Raw genomic sequence first — 27,100 nt, 5'->3', positions numbered from 1 at the left:
TGTCAATAAATGATTAAGCTGGTTTTAGCTAGTGCGTGAAGGATACTGTAATGTCTTCTAAAACTGGAAGAAACTGGTGTTTTGGATACAGAAATGTGTATAGAAAAGATCTTAGGAACAGTGAAATAAAGGGAAAATATTTTATAGTGGGTTTTGTTATATTGTTAACTATTATTAGGTATTGTAAACCATTAATTAAATAGTAAAATCAAATTCCAGAGGAAAAGATAAACTTGATATATTTAATATTCCTCATTCAGTGTAGATTAGGAACTCTGCTGTCTTCCATTTCAGTGCTCTGTGCTGCAGCAGTCTCAACAAAGTACTTTCCATCTTCTCTTTGAGAAACCTTTTCATCCAATTGTTTCCATGAGAATCTTGGAGACAAAAAACGTGATTTGTGCCAGGAGTTAAATAATCCTGTATAGGAAATTGTTTGACAAAATGCACAGTAGGTCACTTTGGCTTTCAAAATCTGTTCAGTTGTTCAGTTCCAATGAATGCATCATTTGCGTGTGCCTAAATTGACAACTGTTCAGACTCTGAACACATGAATTACATCACTGGATCTCACAAAAGAATCCTTTCTATGAGTTTTTAGGTTATGGCAGAAGTACTTTAAAGCTGTTGTTATTAGAGATGCTTTATCATTCACTTGGGGAGTAAAAATACTGTGTAAGGGAATCTTAAGAGAAAGTAAAGTACTTTTTGTAATTCTCGTGTTGCCGTGGTATATTCTTGAAAAATTATCACTCAGTAGTCCATCCTTTGTCATGTAGAAGGTGTATTTTAGGAAACTTTTTTTTTTTAAGCTTCACCATTGATGATTTGAGATCTGAAATTGTTTGGAGGAGCTACTTTACCTGTGGCAGAAACTGACTGGAGTTTCAGAAGTACAAATTTTTCACATGCAATATTTGTTCTTGGCAGAAGGTAGCAAATTATAGGAAACAACAGACAACATTCTCAAAAGAAAAGAGTTCCACATCTCAATCTCAGTAGCAAATGCATTGGAGCTAGAGCATTGCAAAATTATTTATTTAGAGAAGTGAAATTGCAAGTAAAAACTTTTGGTTCTTTCACTTCCCAAGAGACTGGGCAAGTTCTTAAGAGAAAGCAGCGTACATTTCTACCTGGTAGCCTCATTCTTTGTGTGTACTGATGAGGATCTCAAGGAGTAGTGTCTTTTCCTGTGATACTAGTATCACAACGGAGCAAAAGTGACAGATTTGTTTCTCTTATGTAGTTCTAGACTTCATTGCTTAATAGACTTCTTTCCCTGCTGCCCTATATATAAAGAATCCAAGTTTGGCACTAGTTTTGTATGAAATGACGCTAACTGTACCCTGACTCCCCTTTGGTATAGATATAATAGTCTAGAAGATAGTACACATGACCAGAAGCACTGTACCGGGTATTGTTTTAATGAGGCAGTGCTCCCTAGTTACTATACTGTTAGTTAAAGCTCATTACATTGTCAGTTGCATTAATTGTAGAATTCTTATTGATACTCTTATTGAGATATTGTAGATATTCTTATTGATACTCATTTCTCTTATTTCTGCTGTATGATTCTGTGATTTGCGGAGAACAAATTTTTTCACGTCTCAGATTTTGTTCCACTTCTTCAATTTTTAAAGAATTTTGCAAAAGTTGTGCTGGATTGCATAGATTTTTACTTTTTATATTAAATATAAAGCAGTTTGAAGTAACTGAGGGAAAACTTAAAAGAATAGTAATGATTAATAGATAAAATTTTAACAGTGTTTTTATAATAGCAGAATGGTGTGTCTACCTTTACCAGCAAGTCTTCAGCTGTCCTACTTTTGTTGAACAGCAAGGGATTCATTCTTACATGAAGTGGAGTTGAAGTGGGAAGCACAGCAGCTTGCACATGAAAACGAGGGCTGAAAAAGGAAGTAGACACCTGACCCTTCTTTGTAAGCAAGTGCAGTGGCTTGTTTCCAGCTGTTGTTTTAACAAGCTAATCCTCCTAACCTCTCCACCTTTGCAAATACTCTGCCTTTTGACACTGGCTTAAAACACACCATTATACAGCTGTAACACATTGCATCTGGTTGGCTGCGTACATCTTCATAGAGCCTAAATGTATTCCTCATAGTGCAGAAAAGCGTTTAGTAAGTGTTTTCTTTGTTTGGTTAACTGTTTCTAAAAATGATTGTTCTGTTGGTTTTATGACAATATATGGGGGTGGGCAGTATCATAAAATTAAGGTTAGTTTGTATGGCATAAATATTTTATACATATTTACTATCTTAAAACTTTGTTTAGTAATCAGGATTAAAAAAATTATTATTATTAACACTTAATATATATTAGAAGTGATATTTAGAAGATGTACATGGTTTGGTTGCCCAGACGCACCAATTTCAGTAACGTTTCTACTACAGAAATGGGGCAGACAAATCACTGACCTGTGAAGTTTATGTAAATCAAATGCAGCCAGGTTTAGCTCAAAACTTAGATACAAACCTACTGAGGTGCAGGAACAAGTTACAAATTCCACAATGTTGCCTTCTCTAGTATATTGACTTAAATTTTCTTTATTGTGTATAAAAATGTGAAGCATCTTCCCCAAAATATTTTGCAAGCTGTAAGTAAAAATGAAACTGAGTGTTATGAAGTAAATATTTTTATTAGTTTGATTTCAGTTGAAGAAAACAAGATCTTTGAAGGAAAGTTACAATAAGTACTAAAACCTTCAACAACTAATATACACTTAGGTAATTCTTTGTTTACAAAAATAATTATCAATGGAGTCCAACTATTAAAAATTAAATATATTCATGGCTTGGTCATGCATAAGTCATTGAGTATTGTCAGAGGTACCTCTACCAGCCAGTTGCTTTTTATGGTCATATATACAGTGGAATTGTACTGATAGAATCGTTTGCTGATATCAGTTTATAAACAAGGACATTGAATTAGCTCCTGGCCTCTGAGTCTTATGCCATAGGCATTAGGTTACAATAAATGGTACGATGGATCCCAGTGAAGAGAGTGAGGGAATTTGGAGGGGGCAAGTTGCAGGCAGAGGGAATCATGGATATGGGGAGAAACAGAGAAATCAGAGTCTGTATTTAATCTAGTCTAACAGCAGTTATTGCTGTGACACTTTTGTTCCTCACTCAGATAAATTCTGTAGGGTCATTCTGTGATATTTGGGATCTTGGTGACAGCAGAGTCACTGCCAATATGCTGAGAGTGCAAGCAAACTTCAAATCAGATTCTTGTGCTACAGAATTACTGTCAGTGGAAATGCGTTATTGGTGCGTGGAGTTACACCAGTTTGTAGAGTTCATTTTTAGTTGGCTACATTAATCAGAGTTTCATCCACCTTTGGCTGTTTGTAGATTTGAGTTGGGAGAAGAGGAGGAAAAAGAACATGTAATCAGGTCAGTTATTGGAGGAATATGTACCAAGCTTACCATTGATAAGAGGGAAAGGCGATAGAGTAAGCCACCCTAATATGTTTAGACATGTTTTGTTTTATTTTATGTAAAATAATTCTATAAAAGCCTGGGAGAGCTCTCAGTATGTGTCTGTGTGTGTCTGACACACATAGCTGCATTTAACGTCAAAAAGACCCAATAGGAACATCATAATGGAGACTTGCCAGACTCAGGCTGAGTTTCTTACTGTACAGTAAAATTGACAGAAGCTTGGATGGTCACTTCATGAGGAGGAACAAACACACACATCAGGGGCAGCACTGGCCTGATATCTACCTAACCACCACCAGTCCGTCCTGTGAGCCCAAGCATAGTGATTGGTGCTTACTTTAGCCTTATGTCTGTTGTTCTCAGCTACTCTGGGACTGTAAAACAGTTGATGGGTTTTTACACGCCCACATCATTAGCACTCATGGATAACTTATTGTTGAGGAAACGATGACTGTCAGGCTATTACTTCTAAGGTGCAGTGGCCAGGTTCATTGGTGTGGGTGTGAATCTGTCAAAAGCTCTAGAATGACAGCAAACACCTACTTCTGGGATCCACCCTGTCCAGAAGCAGCTGTTCATTGCCCTCTGGATGCAGGCCATTCTTGACTTACATGGATCTGTGACAACTAATTTGACATCGAGAAGTCAATGATAATCGTAATTGCATACATGTGAAAGGACAGCCATTGCATGGTGTATCTCTGGCTGCAGCACCCCAATGATGTGTTAGGGCCACTATATTATTAGAAAGTTATTAACTTTGATGACAAGTTGAGAGACTTTTACAAACCTGCTTGACTTCTATTGCTTTGCAGCAATAGCATATGTGATCAGTTTTATCCATTTGTCAAACTAACTGAGCAATGAGCCAAAGAAATTTGATTTTGGACAACATCAGAGAGCACGGTTCCTGTCAAGCCTTCCATCCATAAAAAAGACACAGAATATCATCACACAGGTTATTGGGCAGGCAATAAGAAAAATTCAAGGAAAGACAGCATGATGGTGAGAATGAGCGACTCAGAACTGGTCATTATCCAAAAACTTTTCAATCTATTGAAGAAACCAACTACTGCAACCTGTATTTCTTATTGTACTAAGAGAAGAAATAGATAAGTGATTTTTAGGTGAGAAGCTCTAATCAGTCTAGCTCCATGTAAGCTCTATTTTCTCCCCTGCAAAATAAGAGTAGGGAAGCAGACAATAAGCTGAAATAGCTGACTTGTGAATAGAAATCACAGGCACGCGTGTTGTCTCCAGCAGAGGTATACTGAATAACCTTGAAGCAGGTATCTCATCTCCAAGGTGAGAGATGCAATTTTTGTTCCTAAAGTATACACTTCTTACGCAACTGGTTGACAGAAGTGACTGACATTTTTGTTGCATATTTGACTGATTTGTCTCCATAGTTCTTTGTCCAGTCTTCTGAGGTTTGACTGTGGTCTGTGAGCTCTGTTGCAGAGGGTATATAGGTTATTTCTTTGGTTAGGCCATTCCAAGACTTCTGCTTTCAATGGAAGGCTCAAATAGGTAATGAAATGCTATCTGTGCTAATTCTGTAGTCTGTTAAATATAAATTATCTGCAAATTTGTCCATTAATTTGCATAAATAGCTTTATTATATGCTATGCAGAGTCATAGATTTTAACTTTTTCAACAGAAATAATATTTTCAACAGAGGCAGCCTCGGTCATCTTAATTTAATCAAATTTATTATTACTTCTTAGTTTCATATTTGCATTTTAGTTGAAGAGATAAAACTATATTACCGTCCCAAAACTGCTGAAGAGTCTATGAAATGTCTTACATCATTACTTACTATTGAGGTCAAACTTTGCTATGCTTAATACCTGAAAGACAAAGATAAGGAGTTTCTGAACGTTTCAAGAAGAGTAGTCCTAGGTCTTTTAATTAAATCAGTCTGCAGTGGGTATATCCTGCAGAAGCTGCCTGGGAAGGCTTCCACAGGTCAGGAACTGAACTAACTTAATTCATATGGAGGCAAAGAAAGGCAGTGAAGCAGCAGAGAACTCTGTGAAACCAGTTGGCAGCGAGCCATCTGTTAAGCAACCACAACTATGTCAAAGATATCTAAAAATATATCAGTTGGTTTGGGAACATAATGCCCTAACACCAATAAAAAGGCACTTCGAAAACAATCAAAAATGTGTTTTAAAATAAATTGCATTTATTCATATAGCAATGAAATATAAGAAGAACTGCACTCATTGACATTGTTAGTAAGTCCTGAATAGTTCCGCAAAATAATTATTTAATTGTTGGTCTCTATTGCTCCTCTAGAAACTACCATTTTATTTCAGTCACATTGTCTCTCTCCCTGGTTCCCCCACAGCCTGACACTTCTATTATGTCCTGTCTTCCTTTTTGCATCTCCTGAGTTTTTCCCTCCTGTATTGTCTGTCCAAGCCACCTTGTGCAGTCTTATTTCCATCCCACTCACTTCATTCACTTGCCTTCACTCTACTCTCATTCCTGCCCTTCTGACAATCCTGCTGCTTGGACTTCCTTTCTGCAATTCTTCCTTTCCACTTAGGCTTCCTTCTTCCCACATTCCCTTCTACCGTCTAAACTACAAACCTCGCCTTTCTTTGCAACGTCCAAACTGGGCTTTCTGCATTTCTGTCTCTCTCCTGAACTCTTGCTTTTACCTTCAAATGCTTCCACTTCTGTGGAACCCCTCTCTTCCACCTCCATCTTGTATGCATCTGTCTTCTTTGCACTGCCACCTGATAATACTGGTAAAATGTGAAGGTGCCTGTCCTAGTTTTGGCTAGGACAGAGTTAATTTTCGTCCTAGTAGCTGGTATAGTGCAGTGTTTTGGATTTAGTAGGAAAATAATGTTGATAACACACTGAGGTTTTTAGTTGTTGCTAAGTAGTGTTTATACTAAGTCAAGGATTTTTCAGCTTCTCATGCCCAGCCAGCAAGAAGGCTGGAGGGGCACAAGAAGCTGGGAGGGGACACAGCCAGGACAGCTGACCCAAACTGGCCAAAGAGCTATTCCATACCATATGACATCATGCCCAGTATATAAACTGGGGCAGTTGGCTGGGAGGGTGGCTCGCTGCTCGGGAACTAACTGGGCATCAGTCAACGAGTGGTGAGCAATTGCATTGTGCACCACTTGCTTTGTATAGTCTAATTTTTTTAGTATTATTATTGTCATATTATTATTATTATTATCATTATTTTTCATTCCTTTCTGTCCTATTAAACTGTCTTTATCTCAACCCACGAGGCTGTTTTTTTTTTTTATTCTCTCCCCCTTCCCACTGAGGGGTGGGGGGAGTGAGCGAGTGGCTGCGTGGTGCTTAGTTGCCAGCTGGGGTTAAACCACGACACCGAGTCACTAACTCTTTAATAGTTTGCACGCAGGTAGATGTTGGTACCAGACAGTTAACTGCTGAGCTGGACACAGATGAAAATCTAGTTTTGACATCTTTCTTCCACCCTTCCTTCAAACCTGAAAGAAGTATTAGAAAACCTGGCCAAACCTGGCACTTTGGTACATTGTTAGGTGAAACAAAGAGTTGTTACAGATAGACACAAAGTATCTGCAACTCACTGCAGCACCACTAATTTCATTCATAGATGTATAGCTAATTAAGAGTGTGCTTCCCAGTGTGATGGTGATTTCAGTTCCTGTACACTGCACATTTTAAGTTGTGTTATTTGAGGACATCCCAAGAGTGGACTTTCCAGTGGCTGATTTCAAGAGCAGATGTCACTGCAAAAGTTGTTTACTTAGCAGCAGCCTTTTTTGGTTACATCCATCCAGTTAGGCTGCAAATATGAAAACAGGAAGCATTCCCCTGTTTGTAGAGGTCTGCCTGCAGTCATAAATATAAGCATATATATTTTGAAACAAGTATTTTTAGAAACTTCTATTGAGGGCTGTACTGCTGTTTGGACTTTCTGCCCTTTCAGATTTTGTTGCTTAGTCTATACATTTTTAATAATCACATTGCCTGCTAGCAGTGACATTTTGTGAAGGTCATTTTTCTTGTGAAGTTGGAGAACGGACTTGAATTTCATTGAAGGACTCCTCGAGCTGCAGGATCATTGTTTATGGAACTCTCTTGTATCTTGTACTACCTTTGAAGCCTGTTTAGAATTTTAACTAATGATATCTTCAAAGTGTCACTGTGCTCAAGGGCAAAAAAGAAATCTCAAAATGCACTTTATATTTAAAACCAGTTTTGAATAGCTTTGAAGCATGGTATTAGCTGAAAATAAAAGCCATAGATATACACTTACTATGTATGCACACTCAGAGCATTCCATGTTTCACCAACTTTTTCATTGTCAGCAAAGTGTCCCTTCACCATTGCAATGCCTTTTTCTTCTATGCTATAAAAATCATCAGGTCTGTGGATAGTCTTAAGAATCTTGAATGTGATTGACAATTTAATACCTCAGCAGGTATCTTTAGGCAATCTCCCTCAGTGGAGAGGTTTTAGTTTTGTCTACATCATTCCCAGCCTGCTGCTTCTCATTTCCCCTGTATAGAAACGGACACAGGGTTGTATTTGTATGCCTTTTCTGTTGCTGAGTAGAGGATGGCAGATACTAAAACCGACATGCTATGCTTGAAATAAAAGAGACTGTGGTGTCAGCTACTGAATTAAAATTGCTTGGTTTTGTATAAACCAAAGTTCCTGCTTCTCACAACTGAGCACGTACCAAGTTTGCTTCTTAATAAAAGATCTGAAGATTTACTTGGTAGCTGTCTGATGTCTTCTGATACTGAAATATTCCTTTAAAACATGTTGAATGTTATTAGTGGCAATGTTTGAGAGTATGGCCACTTGAATATCTGTACTATTTAGTTGTGCCAAATAACTTAGAATCTTGTTTCAGAACATGAAACAAGAAGATCCACTGAACAGCAACTACTGTGAGGGAAATGAAGAGAGGGTAGGACTGTAACCTGCCTTTGAGGTGTTATGTCCTAACTAAAGTTAGAGGTTGGGAGACTGAACAGATTGTGTGTTTGAGAAAATTTGTGTTAGGAAGGACAGAAGGTTGTGCACGTCCCAGAAAAATAATTTTCCATCTGATTCCCTGTGTGGAAAAAAGACTAAAAAGACAAGAATTTTCAGACTCTGCTTCCAGGCTTCTCGATGCCCACTGCATATGGACCGCTTGTGAATAAAAGCCACCAGCCTGTTTGGAACCGCTGTTTTGCTGACATGATCAAAAGGGAAGGCCTCAGCCTCTGGCCATTATCATTACCATTTTACTATTTTCCTGCCTGCCTGCTACATGGGCTTCCCTTTGCAAATTTTTTTTTCCGTCTTCTGCGCAGACCGATTCACCCTTCCCGTACCTGGGAAAATCTCAATGGGAAAATGCACATGAGATTGATGAGGAAGAGAAGGCAGTTACATTTGGTCTTTTCTTTGCTTATTCACAAACATTGTTTTCTTTCTGTTAGAGGAAATTGTTGTTATTTATGTGGTGTAGGTTAACATTTCCTATATATATAGGGTCCTGACTTCTAACATTTTCTATAGGAGTCTCTACAGTACAGCTAACAGTGCTTCTTCCCAACCTCTTGTCTTTCCCAATTTTACACAACCAAGAGAAAATTCTTTAACATATTTCAGTGTTGAGAATTTAGCAACGTCGTCTCTTGGCAGAAACAAAAAAAGGAGATATTCTTACCCAAATTTTAGCTGGTTTCATATTTTTCTTGTCCTTGTACTTCTTCACTCACTTTGCTATTTAATCTTTGATTGCAGGCCACTAAAGAAGTAATAGAGCGAGAAGCCCCAGGGATGGCCCTGGCAATGCTGATGGGATCACTTAATGTTACTCCTCTGGGCATGCTCTCTAGGTAAGACTATGTCCTTCAAAATATGAGGTGAACTATTTCCTTAGAAATACACAGTGTCATGAAATGACTATACACAAGTAACTGAAGATTGCCATTGTTATCAAGACTAGAAGTCTTAACTTCAAAGAAGTGGCCAAATTCCAAGAATGGTAATTGCATTCTCTCATTTAATTCCCTTTGTTGTCTCCATTAGACACTGTGTCCTCCTGTATTTTCTGTGCCAGGTTATTTGTAATATTGATGCATGCTGTTAAACAGCTGTCTTTTCATCCTAGAGCTGTGGTATTTTGGTGGTGAGTGAAGAATTCTTCTATACGTTGTTCATCAAGTAGTAAAATGCATTGTTTAGCAAAAAAAAACCTTAGATAAATACAAATGGATTGTTTTGATATTGCTTTTATTCCAGTGTCAGCAAAAGCTCTCTGAATAAGTTAAATGTTTTTTTATCCCATGCTTTCAGATATAGTACTTTAACTCCTAGAGCTTGGTATTTCCTACTAAATAATTTGTAACTGTTTCTCTGCCTATTATTGTTTCTGTTTTATCAGTGACATCTCTTGTTATCCTGCATTTCTTTCTGGAGTTGATTTTTATTTTATTTCTTCAATTTACCTCATTTTACCTATGATAGACTTAGTAATATCAATTACAATCAATACCTTTCATAAGTTAGTTTGTGCTTGCACATTATTTCAAGGTAAATAAGAAACAATGGCTTACAGGTTTTTGATTTCTTGTTGTATAATGAGGGTGTAACAAGAAAATAATTATATAAGTAATAAAGAAGGAACTTTCAAATCTGCAACTTTGTATTCAGATACTTGCATTTTTAAAGGACATTTAGATGAAAGATTTAGTGATTCGACAACGTATTTTAAAACTTTTCATATCATGTATCACGTATCTGAAAGGGCAACATTACCAAGTTAACACCTTCAGATTCTGTCCAAATTAGCAAGTATTTTCATTTTTTTTATCTGATATAATTTTTTATATCATAGTTAGTGTTTATCTGAAGGGAAAGGTTAACAATGCTACCACAAGGAGAGGAAAGGTTAATTTAGCTGTTCTCTTTTTGATCAAGAAAAGGATAGCCATTTAGATGACACTACCAAGTTTGATTTAGGATGTGGTGTGACCAGGATGGCTGAAAGGATGTTGTAATGGTAGTGGAACCAAAATGCTCGATTGCAACCTGACTTTTCTGTACATATAGCAGGAAAATGTCCCTTAAACTACAGCCACTTTCAGTAGTAATTGATGACAATGATGGGAAATAACATTACGAAGATACTTCATGCAATCGTATTAGGCCTTAAAAAATTTCCCAGTGAAAACTTTTACTTCAGGCCTAAAAGCAATCAGCATGCAAAAGGCCATTATTTTTATAACACTGTTCAGATCATAAAGTACACAAAAATTACAAAATTACAGCATTATGGTTTCTAGTGCGATGTCAATTCTGCACGAATGCATGTGTGTGTTATGATTACATTTTTTTGTAGAATTCCTCTGCAAATGCTTAAGATGGAGGAAGGAAATATACTTTCCTTTGTTTTGGTTGTCTTATGTGTAATCCTATATCAGTTTAGGTGCTCTTTATTCAGAATCTTCTCTGAATGCAGACTCACTTCCTCTGGGATTTTTCTTACATCATTTGTTATTCTGACACAAATTGTTGATATATTTTCATAGAAAATTCTGCAAATTGAGGTGGTGTTGTAATCCCCCCTTACAATGAGAACTAAGGCGCACATTAAGAGAGGTCAAAAACATACACTAATTTTAGGTACACAGTTTGAGAAATGTAGACCCTAATTTTTCAAAGCATTTAACATTAAATGTCACTTGTCCTAAGCTTACCTCTCATTGACTTAATTTTGAAATGAAGTTCTGATGGATAATTTTGCATGTAATTTCTTTGACTTTTCAAAAAAACAAAAGCAGAAGTTCCGTTATGCAACATTAAGCTGACACTTCTATAAATCACCTGCAGGTTTGGAAATGTTAGGTCAATCGTGTTGAATTTTATCACATGAACTTTTAGAAATTGATATAAGTTATAGGCTGTCTTCCTGACTGTGGGCAGCATTAGGAAGTGGTGAGTTATTTTGTAGACTGGATTCACAGATACTTATGGCAGATGAGGGGCAGTGAGACTCCATAGTTCGGATTCAGTCCCAAGGTCCAGCAGGGAGTATCTTAGAGTGTCATAGACCTTTTTATGTGTTTCCTGAAAGTGTTTCCTTTTCTTCTCTGTGACCTTCCAAAACTGTCCTCGTCCCAGAATTATCTCTTCCCTTCACTCGATTCCTTACCTGTCAACTACCCATGCCGTGCCAGTCTTTATTGAGGCTTTTTAAAACACTCTCTGTCTCCTTGCCCATCTATTCTGCTTTTACCAGCATAATTTCTTCCCAGGGAGATCATGTTTTTTTCCCAAAGAGATCATCTTCTCTATTCCTACTTCTGCATCAGACTTGTATTTCTTTCCTCCCACATCCTTTTTTTTCTGTCTCCCATGTCCTGTTTTTCCTTCCACTCCCTTGCTTCTATTTGTATGCTTCTTTCTCAGACTGCTTTTTTTTTTTCTTAAAATTTCTGTCCACTGCATCACAAGGCTGAGGATAACATGAGATCCGCAGCATCTCCCTCAACTGTTCTACATTGGGAGGAATATCATTAATTTCTCTCTCAAATTACCCAGAATGCATGCACATTTTGTGTGCTTTTACGTTGTGAGCACACACAATATTTTTTGCAAGCCATGCAATTCTTAGGTACTTTTACTTACTTTTGCATGCTCTCTTGAGAAATTTTTGGCAGCTCCATTTCTGTCTTGAGCCACTAGATGTGATTATTGGCAGCCGAAACTTGTAGCTTTCAGGAGCATGGCTGCTGGTTAGTCCTTTTTTATTATTGGTTGGTTGTGCTGGTCATTTAGCTTATAATGTTTGAAATTATTTAAAGCAGAATAAAAGAGCCAAGAAGAAGATTATTAAAGGAGCTATCTGCCAAACACAATTCCACCTCATTTTAATTCCTCTGTGGATAATTCCTATTTCCTTTATTTTGAATCTGTCATAAACTGTATCCCACGTATGGGATTTGCTGGATTGAGTTTGTACTCTGTAAGTTTGACTACTGCAACAAGAGTAAATGAGCACATTTCTTTAACTCAGGCTCTTCATCTTTGTATTGCAGTAGAGCATTCCTCAACTACCTGGATTCTTTCTTAGCTGAGGGTATATAGTGTGCAAGAAGTGAATATGGGAAAACAGAGGCTAGGAGTCAGGCAATATTCAAGCTGCCAGTTGAAAATAAGACTTCTCTTCAAACTGGCTTGACTGTGGTATCAGAAGTTCATTTTGTGGCACAAAAACGGTCTCTCTGCTATTTAATTGTCAGCATTATGACACCTGTCACTAGAATACTTGCTACCCTGCTAGAAAATGCCATGCTACCAATAAATGACATGAATCACTGAGAATTATTTGTATAAGAAGAAATCCAGGGAAGTTGGCTACCCCACAAACCATGTCCTTCGGCTCAAAATTTTTGGTAATGCCCTATCAAGAAATTATTTTCTTTTCTATTCTATCTTCACTTATGGCTCATGTTTTTGTTTGATAAAGAAATTGTTACACAATTTCTCTCAACTGCAGCCTCCGTATCTTTGTGGTTTGGTTTCATCCTTTTACTTTTTTCTTATCCTTATATCCCAGCCCTAGGTTTTTCACCACTGGTTTCGTAAACAGTGGAGAAAAGCAGGAGGCACTCTTTACAACCTGAAGACAAAATCCAGTAATTTTAATTTTCTTTTTCTTGAAAAATATTTAGCTAAAAGGAGGAATAGGCAAACTCTAAACAGCAGAAAGCATTCAGCACTTGAGTGTTTAAGTTCAGCCCTGCATCAACACCAAAGGAATTCCCTAAAGACAAAAAATAAAATAAAATCTTTCATCGTTGATAGTTGGTTTCGTCTTTTTTTGAGGGGGAAGGAAAGACTGTTAGGAAGAATGAGATATGAATTGCATAAGTGCAATTTTCACTTGAGAATTACCTCCCTCTGTGCTTTTCTTATGTTGCATCTTTAAAAAAAAGAAGGCATATTTGAATTAATGCAACCAGCATGACGTAGTATTTTTACCTGGCAAGGGAAGTAGTGTTTTGACACCATCAACCACATTACAAAGGAACCATGTGTATGAGCAAATAGGGACTATATCAAAGAATGTATTGGATGCAAGTAAAAAGTAGAATTAAGGGAGCTACACAGATCTAAAAAAGATGGCAATCTAGCCTGTGTTTATATTATAAATTAAATGTTAGACTCTGTCAGCCTTGTTTGATGCTTTTTCAGCTCAGCTTCTCCTGAGCTGTTTTATGAGAACATGATCAGCAAATATTTTTAGATGTTGGAAATTGAGTTTACAAATTCTGATAAATAATAGAATTTGTCTTAAATGCTCTGTTCTTGTTTCTACAGTGGAGAAAGTTGCATGCAAGAATTTCACTCTGGGTTTCTTTCTTTTCAGACCTGTGTGTGGAATCAGAGGGAAAACTCTCATAATTAATCTGCCAGGTAGCAAGAAAGGGTCACAGGTAAGAAGTGTTCTTACTGATCTGCTACTGAGGACCCATGATGAGTACCTCCCATTTTTCTGAATGGCAGAAAGTACCCACTACAACAAATTTTATAAAAGTGAATTGAAATGCATATTCATATAACTGAATGCACCTTCACTCTCAGTCAGGGACGATACAATTCCGATCTGATTGAAGGTACTGTGTGACCAGGACAGTATTACATGTAGTGCAAGAGAGCGCTCACTGTAGCAGGCAGTGCTAATGAAGAGTCTAATGGTCTCTTACACTTCCTCCTTTTTCTCTAGTCAGCCTGTACCTGATCCCTGTGTTGTCCACAGCTTCCAAGAAAGTGTTCTTTTTCACACAGAAGTAAGAGGAAGGCCTAGTGTATGGTAGAACTTGCTGGAGTATGAAGAATATTCCCAATTTTGGTCAGTAAGAGGGAAAAAAAGGAACATCATTTTTAAGAGTTTGAGGATTTTTAAAACCTTTTGGATATGGGTATCAGACTTTACACCCTTTATACAGTTTGTTTTCTTCCTGCATTTTGTTCAGTTTGGATGGAGAAGTTAGGCTTTATGTTTTTATTCATGCTTACTTTCTGACTGTACAGCTGAGAGAAACACAATTAAACATCAGGAGGAATTTCTTTGTGTGTGTTAGTAAGGCTAGATCTTTCCAGTGCTCGCTCTTTCTGTGTAGTTGGCTGATAGATCCAGAAAAACAGCCTTCTCCACACAAATACTGCTAAGCTGAATAGTGGGCTGTACAAAACTGCTAAGGTAGATCCCCCATCAATCAGAGGAATGTATTTCTCCAGGGCTCAGACTATGTCAGTGGCCTTGTTAAAAAATGTCTTTACCTCTGTCCTCTAACAAATGTATACCTGGTAGTTTATCAACGTCTTCTGAACCAGTAGTACCCAATCACAGAGGAGACAGTACTAATGTGTTTGGCAGCACAGCACTGAAGTCACTGTTGCTTGGAAGACTTATGTCTGGAGATAAATAAAGAATGTTTATTTGGGCTGTCACCTGGAAGTTGAAGAGAAAATGTTTTGAATACTATTATCTTAAGCAGCCATCACAGGTTTTCAGATACATTGTCTACATGTTCAGTTCAAGGACTCAGCCCTTCTATGATTCTACCATTCCTTAGAGCCTCTTTAGGAAATCTAATGAGACTCTGTAATTGAAAAGAAATTTAAAAGCCTTCAAAACAGGCAACAAGCATTGGAGGACAGTGGGGCAGGAGTATACCTACTTGAAAGTCTTCCAGTTATGAGTGGGAAGTCATATGTATGTACATGTATTTAACATAGCAGTGGGCCCCACATCTTAGAGAGCTGGTGCACCAGTAAGAAGATTTTTTCAGAAATCTGTACTTCTTTTGTTGAATTATGAAAGAGATGAAATAACCTACAATCTCTAATGGTTTTTGTTGTGTTCAGTAGCACTCCTAACATGCTAGGTACAGAAAAAATTGTCATGTTCTGCCCTGTGAAGATGGTTAAATTGTAGAAAGAGGATGAGCAAAAGAAATGAAAAAATGTTAATAAGTATTTTAACAATAATTTGATATAAAATAAGTAATAAAAAAGGAAATTCTGCTGGAAAAGAAAAAAATGTCATATGATTTCATTATACAAGCAAGCTTTTTATAAACTGATGATTTATTTGTTCCTGTCATGATGATACTCTGTTCTGTCACAATTTATTTTAATATGAAACATCTTTAAAGTATCAGATTTCAGCAAAGATTTTTTAAGATGAATAGTAGAGAAAATTGTTCCATAACAGGCTGGATCTCAAGAACCAAATAGGACGGGTTGTTACCAGGAATTTCTGTCATTTCTCTCTTTTATGACTTGCTAATTTCCTTTCCATCGTATTAATACAATCATATAAGAAGCTTATATAATGCTGTGAAATTGCAGCAGTATACATATTTCATTAATAAAACATTAAAATATTAATAGAAAATGGCAGCAGTGTAAATGCTTGTATTGGGTTTGCGTGGCAAGGTTTTGGTAGTGGGGGGGCTACAGGAGTGGCTTCTGTGAGAAGCTGCCAGAAGCTTCCCCTGTGTCCAATAGAGCCAATGCCAGCCGGCTCCAAGACGGACCTGCCACTGGCCAAGGCCGAGCCCATCAGCGACTCTGGTAGCACCTCTGTGATAACATATTTAAGAAAGGGAAGAAGTTACCATGCAGTGGCAATTGCAGCCGGAGAGAGGAGTGAGAAGATGTGAGAGAAACAACTCCGCACACACCAAGGTCAGTGAAGAAGGAGGGGGAGGAGGTGCTCCAGGCGCCGGAGCAGAGATTCCCCTGCAGCCTGTGGTGAAGACCCTGGTGAGGCAGGCTGTCCCCCTGCAGCCCATGGAGGTCCACGGTGGAGCAGATATCCACCTGCAGCCCGTGGAGGACCCCACGCCGGAGCAGGTGGCTGGACCGAAGGACGCTGTGCCCCATGGGAAGCCCACACTGGAGCAGGCTCCTGGCAGGACCTGTGGTCCCATGGAGAGAGGAGCCCACGCTGGAGCAGGTTTGCTGGCAGGACTTGTGACCCTGTGGAAGGGACCCACGCTGGAGCAGCCTGTTCCTGAAGGACTGCACCCCGTGGAAGGGACCACGCTGGAACAGTTCGTGAAGAACTGTAGCCTGTCGGAAGGACTCACGTTGGAGAAGTTTGTGGAGGACTGTCTCCTGTGGGAGGGACCCTATGCTGGAGCAGGGGAAGAGTGTGAGGAGTCCTCCCCTGAGGAAGAAGGAGCGGCAGAAACAACGTGTGATGAACTGACCGCAACTCCCATTCCCCATCCCCCTGCACCGCTGCGGGCGAGGAGGTAGAGAACTCGGGAGTAAAGTGAAGCCTGTGAAGAAGAGAGGGGTGAGGGGAAGGTGTTTTCTAAGATTTGGTTTTATTTCTCATTATTCGACTCTGATTTGACTGGTAATAAATTAATTTTTTTCCCAAGTCGAGTCTGTTTTGCCCTTGACAGTAATTGCTGAGTGATCTCCCTGTCCTTATCTCGACCCATGAGCCTTTCATTATATTTTCTCTTCCCTGTCCAGCTGAGGAGGAGAGTGATAGAGCGGCTTCGGTGGGCACCTGGCATCCAGCCAGGGTCAACCCACCACAGTGCTCCATCTCAAAAATGGACACAATGCATGCCAAATATGTTTTCTCCAGAGAACGTTTGTGTGGCATGTACCACTGAATCAAGATCTGTAGAATACTTCCATTTTTGTGTTGTTCTGGTCTGTTTTCTTTTCTTTTAGCTTTGCAAAAGGTATTTAATGTTATGAAAAAGGGTGTCCTGGTTTCGGCTGGGACAGAGTTAACTCTCTTCTTAGTAGCTGGTACAGTGCTGTGTTTTGGATTTAGTGTGAGAATAATGTTGATAACACACTGATGTTTTAGTTGTTGCTAAGTAGTGCTTATCTTAAGCCAAGGACTTTTCAGTTTCCCAGGCTCTGCCAGCAAGCAGGTGTGCAAGAAGCTGGGAGGGAGCATAGCCGGGGCAGCTGACCCGAACTAGCCAAAGGGGTATTCCATACCATGGAAAGTCATGCTCACTATATAAACAGGGGGGAGTTGGCTGGGAGGGGCGGGTCGCTGCTGGGGCATCAGTCAGCGGGTGGTGAGCAATTGAACATGAGCTTTTAGAGTACTTACTGGGAATCTATTCATCAACAGTCAGGCCAACAAGGTTTTATTTCAGTGGTAGGAGTGGGGAACATGCTTCTCTAATGAGTTAATCATTAATGTACTTTTTCATGATTATTGGTCAGTTCACAGATTGTTGTCCTTGTTTACCACTTACTTGAGGTCTGCTTTTTTACTGCACTAATGATGGTTGTATGCTTCAGTGTTTTAAACCATTTTAAAAATAATACTGTGGAGGCACAATAACTCTGATGTTCGCAGTTACATTAGAAGTTACAATTCTTTATTATGTTTACGAATATATTTTAATATATATTCATTATATACAGCATCTTATGCTCATCCAGTTTACTCCAGTTCTTCAGAGTACCAAACTGAATGTTTAAAGAATTTATAAATCTAAGAAGTAGTCTGACTTTTCATTACTCTTAAAGGAGCAACTGAAAGGTGGGTTCTTATTTAGAAGCTTTGAAGAAATACAGTGTTTGTGAGTCATGTTTTTGACTTACAAAGTGGCCTACATAAACTCTAGTAATTTCTGATGTACGGTTTGCTCTTTATTTTGTTTACGTAGTTGTTTTTATTTATTGAAAATATTTGTTACAGTATCTGTTTACAAAATGTTTATCATTATTTATTTTCTGGATACTCTAAAATGTTGGGCTACATTTTTAAAAATCTTCCTTGTGCTTGAAACAAAACCGAAAATGAAGTGCAACAAAAGGAATAATGTCAGCTTTCTCTGTCAACTTGTATGTTCCCTAACTGCACTGCCATGGCAATTCATTCTTGTGACCCTGCCATCATTTTCCAATAATTTAATGTTTATATGCAGTCTGCTCAAATGACATGAAGAAAACTCTTTACTGAGGTGCCTCAGAGGAGGATGAGAGACAATAGTCATAAATTGAAGTAGCTAGCTTCTAGCTGGATAAAAAGAAAAGAAAAAAAAACACTTTGCGGGTAATTAAGCGTTAGAACAGGTTGTCAAGAAGGCTTGTGGAGTCTGTTCCCTGGATTTTTTCAAGACTTTACTGAACAAAGCCCTAAGCAACCTGTCTGAATTTCATATTGACCCTGATCTGAGCAGGAGGCTGCAGTGCATGACGTGCTGAGGTTCCTCTTTGATTTGATGGAATACTAGCATATTTTAGCGGCAGAGGTAGGCTATATATGTGTATGCCCTTTATGGAGCAAGAACAGTGACACGGCATCTGCATTTTTGCTTTCTCCAGCCATATAAAATAAACTTGCTAATTGTTTTAAGATCATAGAGCAAGGAGAGGTTTGAAAAAGAGATTATTTATGAACAATTTTTTCTGAGTTACATAAAATTATAATGACATCAGTGTAGTTTGTCATTCTTCCAGTATATAGGATAAGTCCATGAATAAAAAAGGATATAATTATATAAAAGTACAATTATGGAAACCCTTATGAATTGTTCTCTAATTGTGAAGGAACATAATAGGAATGATTTGAAGCTAATATCCCTGCAGGGATAGAGTTAATGTTTTTATGCTGCATTTTTGTAGCATTCTGCCAACTGCTGTGAACTGGTTTCTGTATTATGTATTCATGAAAATTTAACTCTTGTTTTCTGAAGTTTTAATCCAATATTAGCTTAATTACAGTAGCCCTGTTGTACAACTTACTATATTTGCATGAAAAAAGGTAAAAATATATAGTATAGTCCCCAGTTCTGGTTCTGAGTTTGTTTTTTTACCCTCTATGAGCAACTGCATAGGGCATTTAAGGTTTTATTTATGATCGGGTGAAAAGATACGTCTAAATCCCGAATATATTTTAAGAGTTAATCTGAAAAATCCCTATGTACTTCTGCAGGTAACCTTTCATAGTCATTTCTCTTCTTGTTGTGCATAGGAATGCTTTCAGTTTATACTGCCAGCCCTACCTCACGCCATTGATCTTTTGCGGGATGCCATTGTAAAAGTAAAGGAGGTACACGATGAGCTTGAAGATCTACCTTCACCACCACCTCCTCTTTCTCCTCCTCCAACCACCAGCCCTCACAAGCAGACAGAAGACAAAGGAGTACAGTGTGAGGAAGAGGAGGAAGAGAAGAAGGATAGTGGAGTTGCCTCAACAGAGGACAGTTCTTCTTCACATATAACAGCAGCAGCCATTGCAGCTAAGGTGAGTCTGGCTTGTTTCCCTAAGAGACCCTTTAGTTTCTATCTCAGGTACTTTCCACCAATATTGATTTGCATGTTAAGACTACACATTGATGTCTGTGTGGTCAAACAGATGTATTTTAGGTACGTTTTGTAGAAATACAGCTTCATAAAAATATATGAATCCTGTTTTGATAGGTGATTTCAAATTTCAGTGGGAGATACAATGTTTGTTATCTTGACAATAACACGCGTTTTTATGATACCATTCTGATGTGACAGTATTTTTAGTGTTTTTTTTTTTTAATTCAAAGTGCTCACATACCTGAACATGCAAAGTCCAGTAGGTGGCATATTAAGGAATCGCAACAAAATTTTCTAAGCCATAATATCTATTTTGAAAAGAAAGTGCTGATTTCGAAAAACATTGATAAAAAGTATGACAGATAGGTAGCAGGTTAAGTAATAAGCTATCCAGACTACTGTATTCCAGTGTGCGTGTCCGCATTAAGAGATGTGAAATTCTGCCGCAAAACTAAATATCATCACATTGTCTTTATAGCCTTGCTTTAACCAGTAATCGTAGATCAACATTACTCAAATCAAAATAATAAATTCGAGACTACAAAAGGAAAAAATTAGATAACACTTGTGAATTATTTCAGTTCAAATTTTAAATGTTTTCCAAAGAAACATCATATTATTTGAAGCAATATATAAATATTTACCTAAGTTTTATGTCTTCAGTTTTCAAATGGAAAGATAATGTATTTCTATGTGTTTGGAAAGGTTTTTTTCCAAACTGCTTTGTTCTATATTTACTCCACAAATTGTGCTTTTAATTCCTATTATGAGAATTGAAAGTCTAAGTAACTCAAAATTATATTAAACAATTTCTAAACCAAAGCAGCAACATTCTAACTCCAGAAATGTGAATTCAGGTCTGAGACATCTTGACATTTCTAAGACACTGCAGCTGGAGATCATCTCCTCATGTACAGAAAATCCTGATTACATGTATCTTTACAGGGATGAATTAAGGTAATTATCACTTGCAAGTTTCAGTTTTTATTAATGCAAATTTTAAATTTATTACTTTCTTTTGATATAGGCAAAGATAAATAATACGTGCAATTTTTGAAGGCAGAAAATACCTGAGGTCTAAACTGGCTGTGTTCATATGAGCTTGGCATTTCACCGTCACACTTGTTTTCACCTCATTCCCTTTTGGTCATTTGCTTGTATAGTTTCATGTTTTCCTGTCACTGTATTCATAGCTGTTATGTGTTGTGCATTAGAAGCATCCATCCTACACCAGTTCAGCTGTTATCATGGCAAAAGGTGAACAGCCCATCCCTGGTCTCATCAGTTATTGCCATCACGCAGCAGGCAGTGCAGGAGAACCGGTAAGAGACACTTCCAAGAGGCTTTTGCACTAACAGTAGCTAAAAATACACTGCCTGCCTCCTAGTCTACTGTGTGAACAGACAGTGTTATTTATTTTCTTCTAACAAAGACACATCAGTGCTATCTTTTAGCGAACATGCTACACAAAATATTGTGTTTAAGATACAGAGCTAAACAAGGTGAAGCTCATGTGCGTTGTCAGTTTGAATCATTTGGCTGCTGAGATAATCATTGCTATAAAGCCTGTGTTTCTGATTAGTCATCGTCTTTATCATCTAATATACTCAATAATTGAATATAATTAAAATAATCTCCTAAAATTACTGCTTTAGAGCTATGAAATTTTGGTAACTTTTTCCCCTTCGTTTGCCTTGCTTTGCTTTTTTTCTCTCAATAGTTTGTCAACATAATACAGCGTTTGCACTGGGTGTTCATAGTTTGCTTTCATGACTTGCAGTTTCTCCCTTATTTTTGTATTCTGTTTAGAAGTAGAATTTCTCAAAAACAGACAAAAGACTTGAGGAGTCAGGATACAGTGGACTTAAAAATTACTGGATTTTAGTGAATAGTAGGCAACTATTTCAATGAATGGTAGAAAGGACTTAGTTTATTATAACCCAGAGGTTATAACTCGGGCTCTACCAAAATACTATACTTTATTTTCCCTCTCTCAAAGGTTTAGTCTAGGCTTGAATCAAGATAGAATAATGGCTACAATATCATCAGGAATGAAATGTAGTTTACTGTATTCATAACTGTAGATTAGAGAAACCTAAGGAAGGCAGTTGGCCTAGAGAGAGTTGTGCTGTCTGACCCGTTCATTCCGTGTCAGCCAGCAAATGGGGTGTAAGTTCTTGGGAAAACATGTCACTAGATTTGATGACCAGAGGCTGCAATTTCTTGTTTCCTTAGGCAAACAGTAATTTAAACCATCAGTCAAATAGCGTAATACCTCTGTATTTAAAACATGATGACCATGTCTCTTGAAAAGTCACTTAGGAAATGTAAAGGCTTTGAAGTTCACATACCTGATGATAAAGCTATATGTGTGTACGTACATACATACACACACGTTTATTCCAATAGTTTCATTTTCTAAGTTGAGGTTACTAAACTGGAATTTACACCATATTCTTCAGTATCAGTAGAACAGTGAATTCAGCCTCTCTGAAGCACACTGTTAAGCTGTCATCCAGGCTTCTGTGCCCTTTTGCAAATTACTCTTGAGCTATTGTTTTATGCATTCTATAATGCAAATCAGTTCTTCAAACTCAGAGCAGGAAGTGGCTAGTTTTTCAGAAGGTTGTTGGTTTTTTTAAGCTGTCCTTTCTCTATGTTTCTGAGACATTTTTGCTCTTGTATAACAATCATAGTAATTACCATCTGCAGCTTGTTTTCTTAGTACCTCACCAGCACTGTCAATTTTTGTTCCAGTCCTGGGCAAAAGAGAATAAAGAGCTCATATCTTTTCCTTTTTCCCCTTCTTGTCAACACTTAGTTCTCTAATCTGAAAACATAAACACTTAAACCAATATAAAAGTACTTGTGGAAAAGGTCAGATCAGATAAAAATTGTAGAAGCAATGACTGATGGATATGGTGGATATCTTTCTCTGTCACTTCAGTAATTTCTCATTCATTTCTTTCTCTGTCAGTATGTTACAGCAGGTTTTCCACTCCAGCTAGTGCAAACAGCAGCTGTTTTCACTGAACTTAGAGTTCAGTGCCCCATTTAGAGTTTTGAGACCTCTACCCTCTATTTAATTTGTTTGAAACTGGAAAATGAATTGAAAAATTTTAGGGGGAGACATCATATATACTCAGAGAGTGACTTTGTGAAAGTTTAAAAAAAAAAAAATCCTCTATCCAAAACGCAATAATATTCCTGCCCTTCTTTATTGCAGATTTCCAGGCTCCAGGAAACACAGAAATTTCTCATGGGTTTATCAACCTTTTTAGCGGGGTTAACAAGAAGTTGCCTTGATTAGAGACTTAGATTGCCTAAATTTAATTTTAAAAGGAAAAAAACTTACTTAAATGTAGGTGAGAAGAATGAAACATTCCCCATATCACATAACATATAGGCATAGAAATACCAATCATATTCTATTGTCCCTTTCACTTAATGAACAGTATATATCCATTATATTTTTTACATGTTTATGCAATATACATATTAGTACCTTCTCTGAAATGAGCAGGTTGTAGTGGTTTAAAGAGAATATTAATGCTGGTTTTAGCAATAGAACACACTCTGTTGTCATATTAGAGAAGTAAACCTTTTGAGAGCAAAATTTGTAACTGTAAACTAACTTAATTCTCTCAGTGAGATTTTGTGTCTGTGAAAGCTAGCAAGCTGAAAGAGAGTTCTAGATAGGTTTATATATGGATTGTTTTATGGCAATTGTATTTTCTGTAAAGGTAGTGATTAGGAAATAATTCTCATTGAAATGAAATGCCTGTAATCATCTTTTCCCTTTATCTTCATCTTCCTTTTCTGATGAATGTCCTGGCTGAAATTTTACTTACATTTTAATTTTCTCACAGGCAAAAATTAGTACTTCACATGCAGTTCAATGGAGACTGGAATTGTCTCAGTCACTTTGTTGCAGAGAGTTTTTTGTTCTGAAAAAGGTGATACCGGATAAAATTTTAGAAGCAATGGTTGATGGATATGGTGGATAGAAAAAAAAAAACCAGTTACTTGCCTGAAGGGGATGAGACAATATGTAATATCTGATTACTCTAGAGTAACCAGAGTAAACCCAGGGAGAACTGGATCATGGTATCATTTGCAAAAGCAATATTGTATTTGTATTGTGGGATCTTGGAGTATATAAAAGAGGTAATGGACCCATACACAATCATATCAAGATGTGTGCAGCTTTTTATCAGAGGAGGGTAAAGAAAAGGTGTCTTATTTGAAGACTTAAAACTATTCTTTCTTTTATTGTGTCTTTTTTATTTTATGCCTTTATCAAAATGTAATTTTTTGCTGTATTGTCCTTAGTCATGGAGATTAAAAGGAAGCGTTAAAAGTTGTAGGTAGTATTGGAGCTATGCCAATATAAAACTTAGGGATGTCAGCCTTTTTTTGTGTTTAACATATTTAAGATGGGATTTCAGGAGAAAAAGAGAACAGAAGGGAAATGGTGCTTCTGACTACAAACTGTTTGCATGATCAGAATATCATTGTCCGTGTTTACGTCTATTCATGGTACATCTCTAAGATGCCATTTGCAAATCAGAATACTCCAAGCAGAGGCCAGTTAGTCACTGCTTCTGGAGAAGAAGATATCCCCAGCATAATCGTCCATAGTGAAAAGAAACTCTGCTGACTTCATAATTTATAGTGGAAATTGCAGCACAAGTTACTTAGCCTTGAAAGATCCTCTGAGGAAAGTTGGGGTTTTTTAAATGCTGACAGAAACTGACTGGCAAAAATACTGTTAGTCTAGAAACACAGCAGTAGAGCAGAAGGCAGGCAGTTGGTGGCACACTGAGAACAAGATCTGTTTCCACCCAACTTATAAACAGCTTATAAACATAAGAAACTCTAACGTGTGGAGGAGGGTTTATGGTGAAATAAGATCCCCTAGGTATAACACACTATCTCTAAGTCAAGGTTGCTAAGTTAGACATAGTCATTATTTATAGATGGGAACCAAGGAAGTTGAGGGGGAAAAAATAACATAAAAAAGCAGTATTTAATGACTTGAGTCTTAAGATTGGTCATTTTAACTGCACAGAGACAAGCAACAAAGCTGTCTTAATATCCTAACGCTGGTCCTAAGGATGCAACAGATTTTAAAGGCTAGGATTCAAGCTTGTTCCTGGAAGGAGGTACTTTCCAGTGGCTTCTATTTGCCCTAAAGCCTTACTAGGCAAGAATGCTCAAAATCCCTAGAGGCAGACTGGGTACAGCATCTCCATTTAAAAAAAAATCCTGTCTGGAAATATCCAATGTTAGTGGTTTGGCTTGTCACTGGATCTTCATTTCTTGCTTCCTTTTATTGTCTGCTACTGCCATTTCCCCCAAACATGGGGGTTCTTTTGGTGGTTCTCTTAGAACCTGAACATTTCTTAGTCATTTCTTAGACTGAGCTAAGAAATTCTTAATGAGGAGAAAGATCTTAAAATATGTGTATATATATTCCTTCAAAGATCTGAATGTCTACATTTTCTGGTCTGTTGTGATAGAAGAGTGAATTGCAGGAAGTAAGAGCAATCTGATCTGGTAGAAGTGCTGCCTCTGAAAAAGGAAGAGGTTAAAATCAGGAAAACAAAATCAGAATAAGCCTTTGTAGAGAGTGTGTTATAGCGGAATATCGACTGCATTTTGTGTTGTAGAACTAATGTTAGAGATCAGTTCTCCTATCTGAGGTATTTATCATTTGTATGTCTTAACATTTTACACAAAAAATAAAAAATTAATCATTATGTTAAACTAGCAATCTAGTCAATTATAAAGCCAGTGTGATATCTGCGTGACTGGGCCCAAATACTGCAGTAATAAGAAGCAGCAGACTTTCTAAGACTCGGTATATTAAAGCTAAGAAAAGCTTTATTCTTAAATGCATTCTTCTACCTCTTTTCTTTGGAAGTGGTGATAAAACTGAAGAGAAGAGACAGAAGATAAAAAGTAATGATAGATTCACTTTTATAACTGAAAATAAGACCACTTTCTCACTGTTGTAAGTTGGTGTCATTCCATTTATTTAAGTGGCTTAATAATACCAGCTAAAGGATCTGTCCCTAAAATTCCAGCTTAGAAATAGAATCATAGAATACTTTGGGTTGGAAGGGACCTTTAAAGGTCATCTAGTCCAACCCCCCTGCAGTGAGCAGGGACATCTTCAACTAGATCAGGTTGCTCAGAGACCCATCCAACCTGACCTTGAATGTTTCCAGGGATGGGGCATCTACCACCTCTCTGGGCAACCTGTTCCAGTGTTTCACCACCCTCATTGTAAAAAATTTCTTCCTTATATCTAGTCTAAATCTACCCTTTTTTAGTTTAAAACCATTACCCCTTGTCCTATCGCAACAGGCCCTGCTAAAAAGTTTGTCACCATCTTTCTATAAGCCCCCTTTAGGTACTGAAAGGCTGCAACAAGGTCTCCCTAGAGCTTTCTCTTCTCCAGGCTGAAAAACCCCAACTCTCTCAGCCTTTCCTCATAGGAGAGATGTTCCATCCCTCTGATCATTTTTGTGGCCCTCTGGACCCGCTCCAACAAGTCCATGTCTTTCCTGTGTTGAGGACTCCAGAACTGGATGTAGTACTCCAGGTGGGGTCTCAGAGTAGAGGGGCAGAATCACCTCCCTCAACCTGCTGGCCACACTTCTTTTGATGCAGCCCAGGATACAGTTGGCTTTCTGGGCTGCAAGCACACATTGCCAGCTCATGTCCAGCTTTTCATCCACCAGTACCCCCAAGTCCTTCTCTGCAGGCCTGCTCTCAATCCCTTCATCCCCCAGCCTGTATTGATACTGGGAGTTGCCCTGACCCAGGTGCAGGACCTTGCACTTGGCCTTGTTGAACCTCATGAGGTTCACATGGGCCCACTTCTCAAGCTTGTCCAGGTCCCTCTGGATGGCATCCCATCCCTCAGGCATGTCAACCCCACCACTCAGCTTGGTGTTGTCTGCAAACTTGCTGAGGGGGCACTCGATCCCACTGTCTATGTCACTGATGAAGATATTAAACAGTACTGGTCCCAATGCAGACCCCTGAGGGACACCACTTGTCACCGCTCTCCATCTGGACGTTGATCCGTTGACTGCTACCCTCTGGATGTGACCGTCCAACCAATTCCTCATCCACTGAACAGTCCAACCATCACATCCATATCTCTCCAATTTAGAGAGAAGGACGTTGTGGGGGACCACGTCAAAGGCCTTACAGAAGTCCAGATAGATGACATCCGTAGCTCTTCCCTTGTCCGCTGATGTAGTCACTCCATCATAGAAGGC

At 38.0% G+C, this 27,100-nt stretch overlaps 1 protein-coding gene across 8 annotated transcripts in view; it reads left to right on the top strand.

Annotated features, from left to right (window-relative positions):
• GPHN (gephyrin) overlaps positions 1-27,100 on the top strand; it is a 310,850-nt gene that overhangs the window by 179,244 nt on the left and 104,506 nt on the right. For 7 of the 8 annotated variants that reach the window (XM_050897249.1, XM_050897248.1, XM_050897247.1 and 4 more), the window contains 3 exons: positions 9,231-9,325; positions 13,864-13,930; positions 19,471-19,743. In XM_050897249.1, coding sequence (XP_050753206.1) covers positions 9,231-9,325; positions 13,864-13,930; positions 19,471-19,743 — 435 coding nt within the window. Of the gene's footprint in view, positions 1-9,230; positions 9,326-13,863; positions 13,931-19,470; positions 19,744-21,019; positions 21,128-27,100 lie in introns of all 8 variants that reach the window. The other variant, XM_050897243.1, reaches the window with a different exon arrangement.

Source organism: Gymnogyps californianus, chromosome 5 (assembly GCF_018139145.2).
Source record: "Gymnogyps californianus isolate 813 chromosome 5, ASM1813914v2, whole genome shotgun sequence".
NCBI classification, from domain to species: Eukaryota; Metazoa; Chordata; class Aves; order Accipitriformes; family Cathartidae; genus Gymnogyps; species Gymnogyps californianus.
The sequence above is the reverse complement of the archived record's forward strand: the minus strand, read 5'-3'. Positions and strand labels throughout refer to the sequence as shown.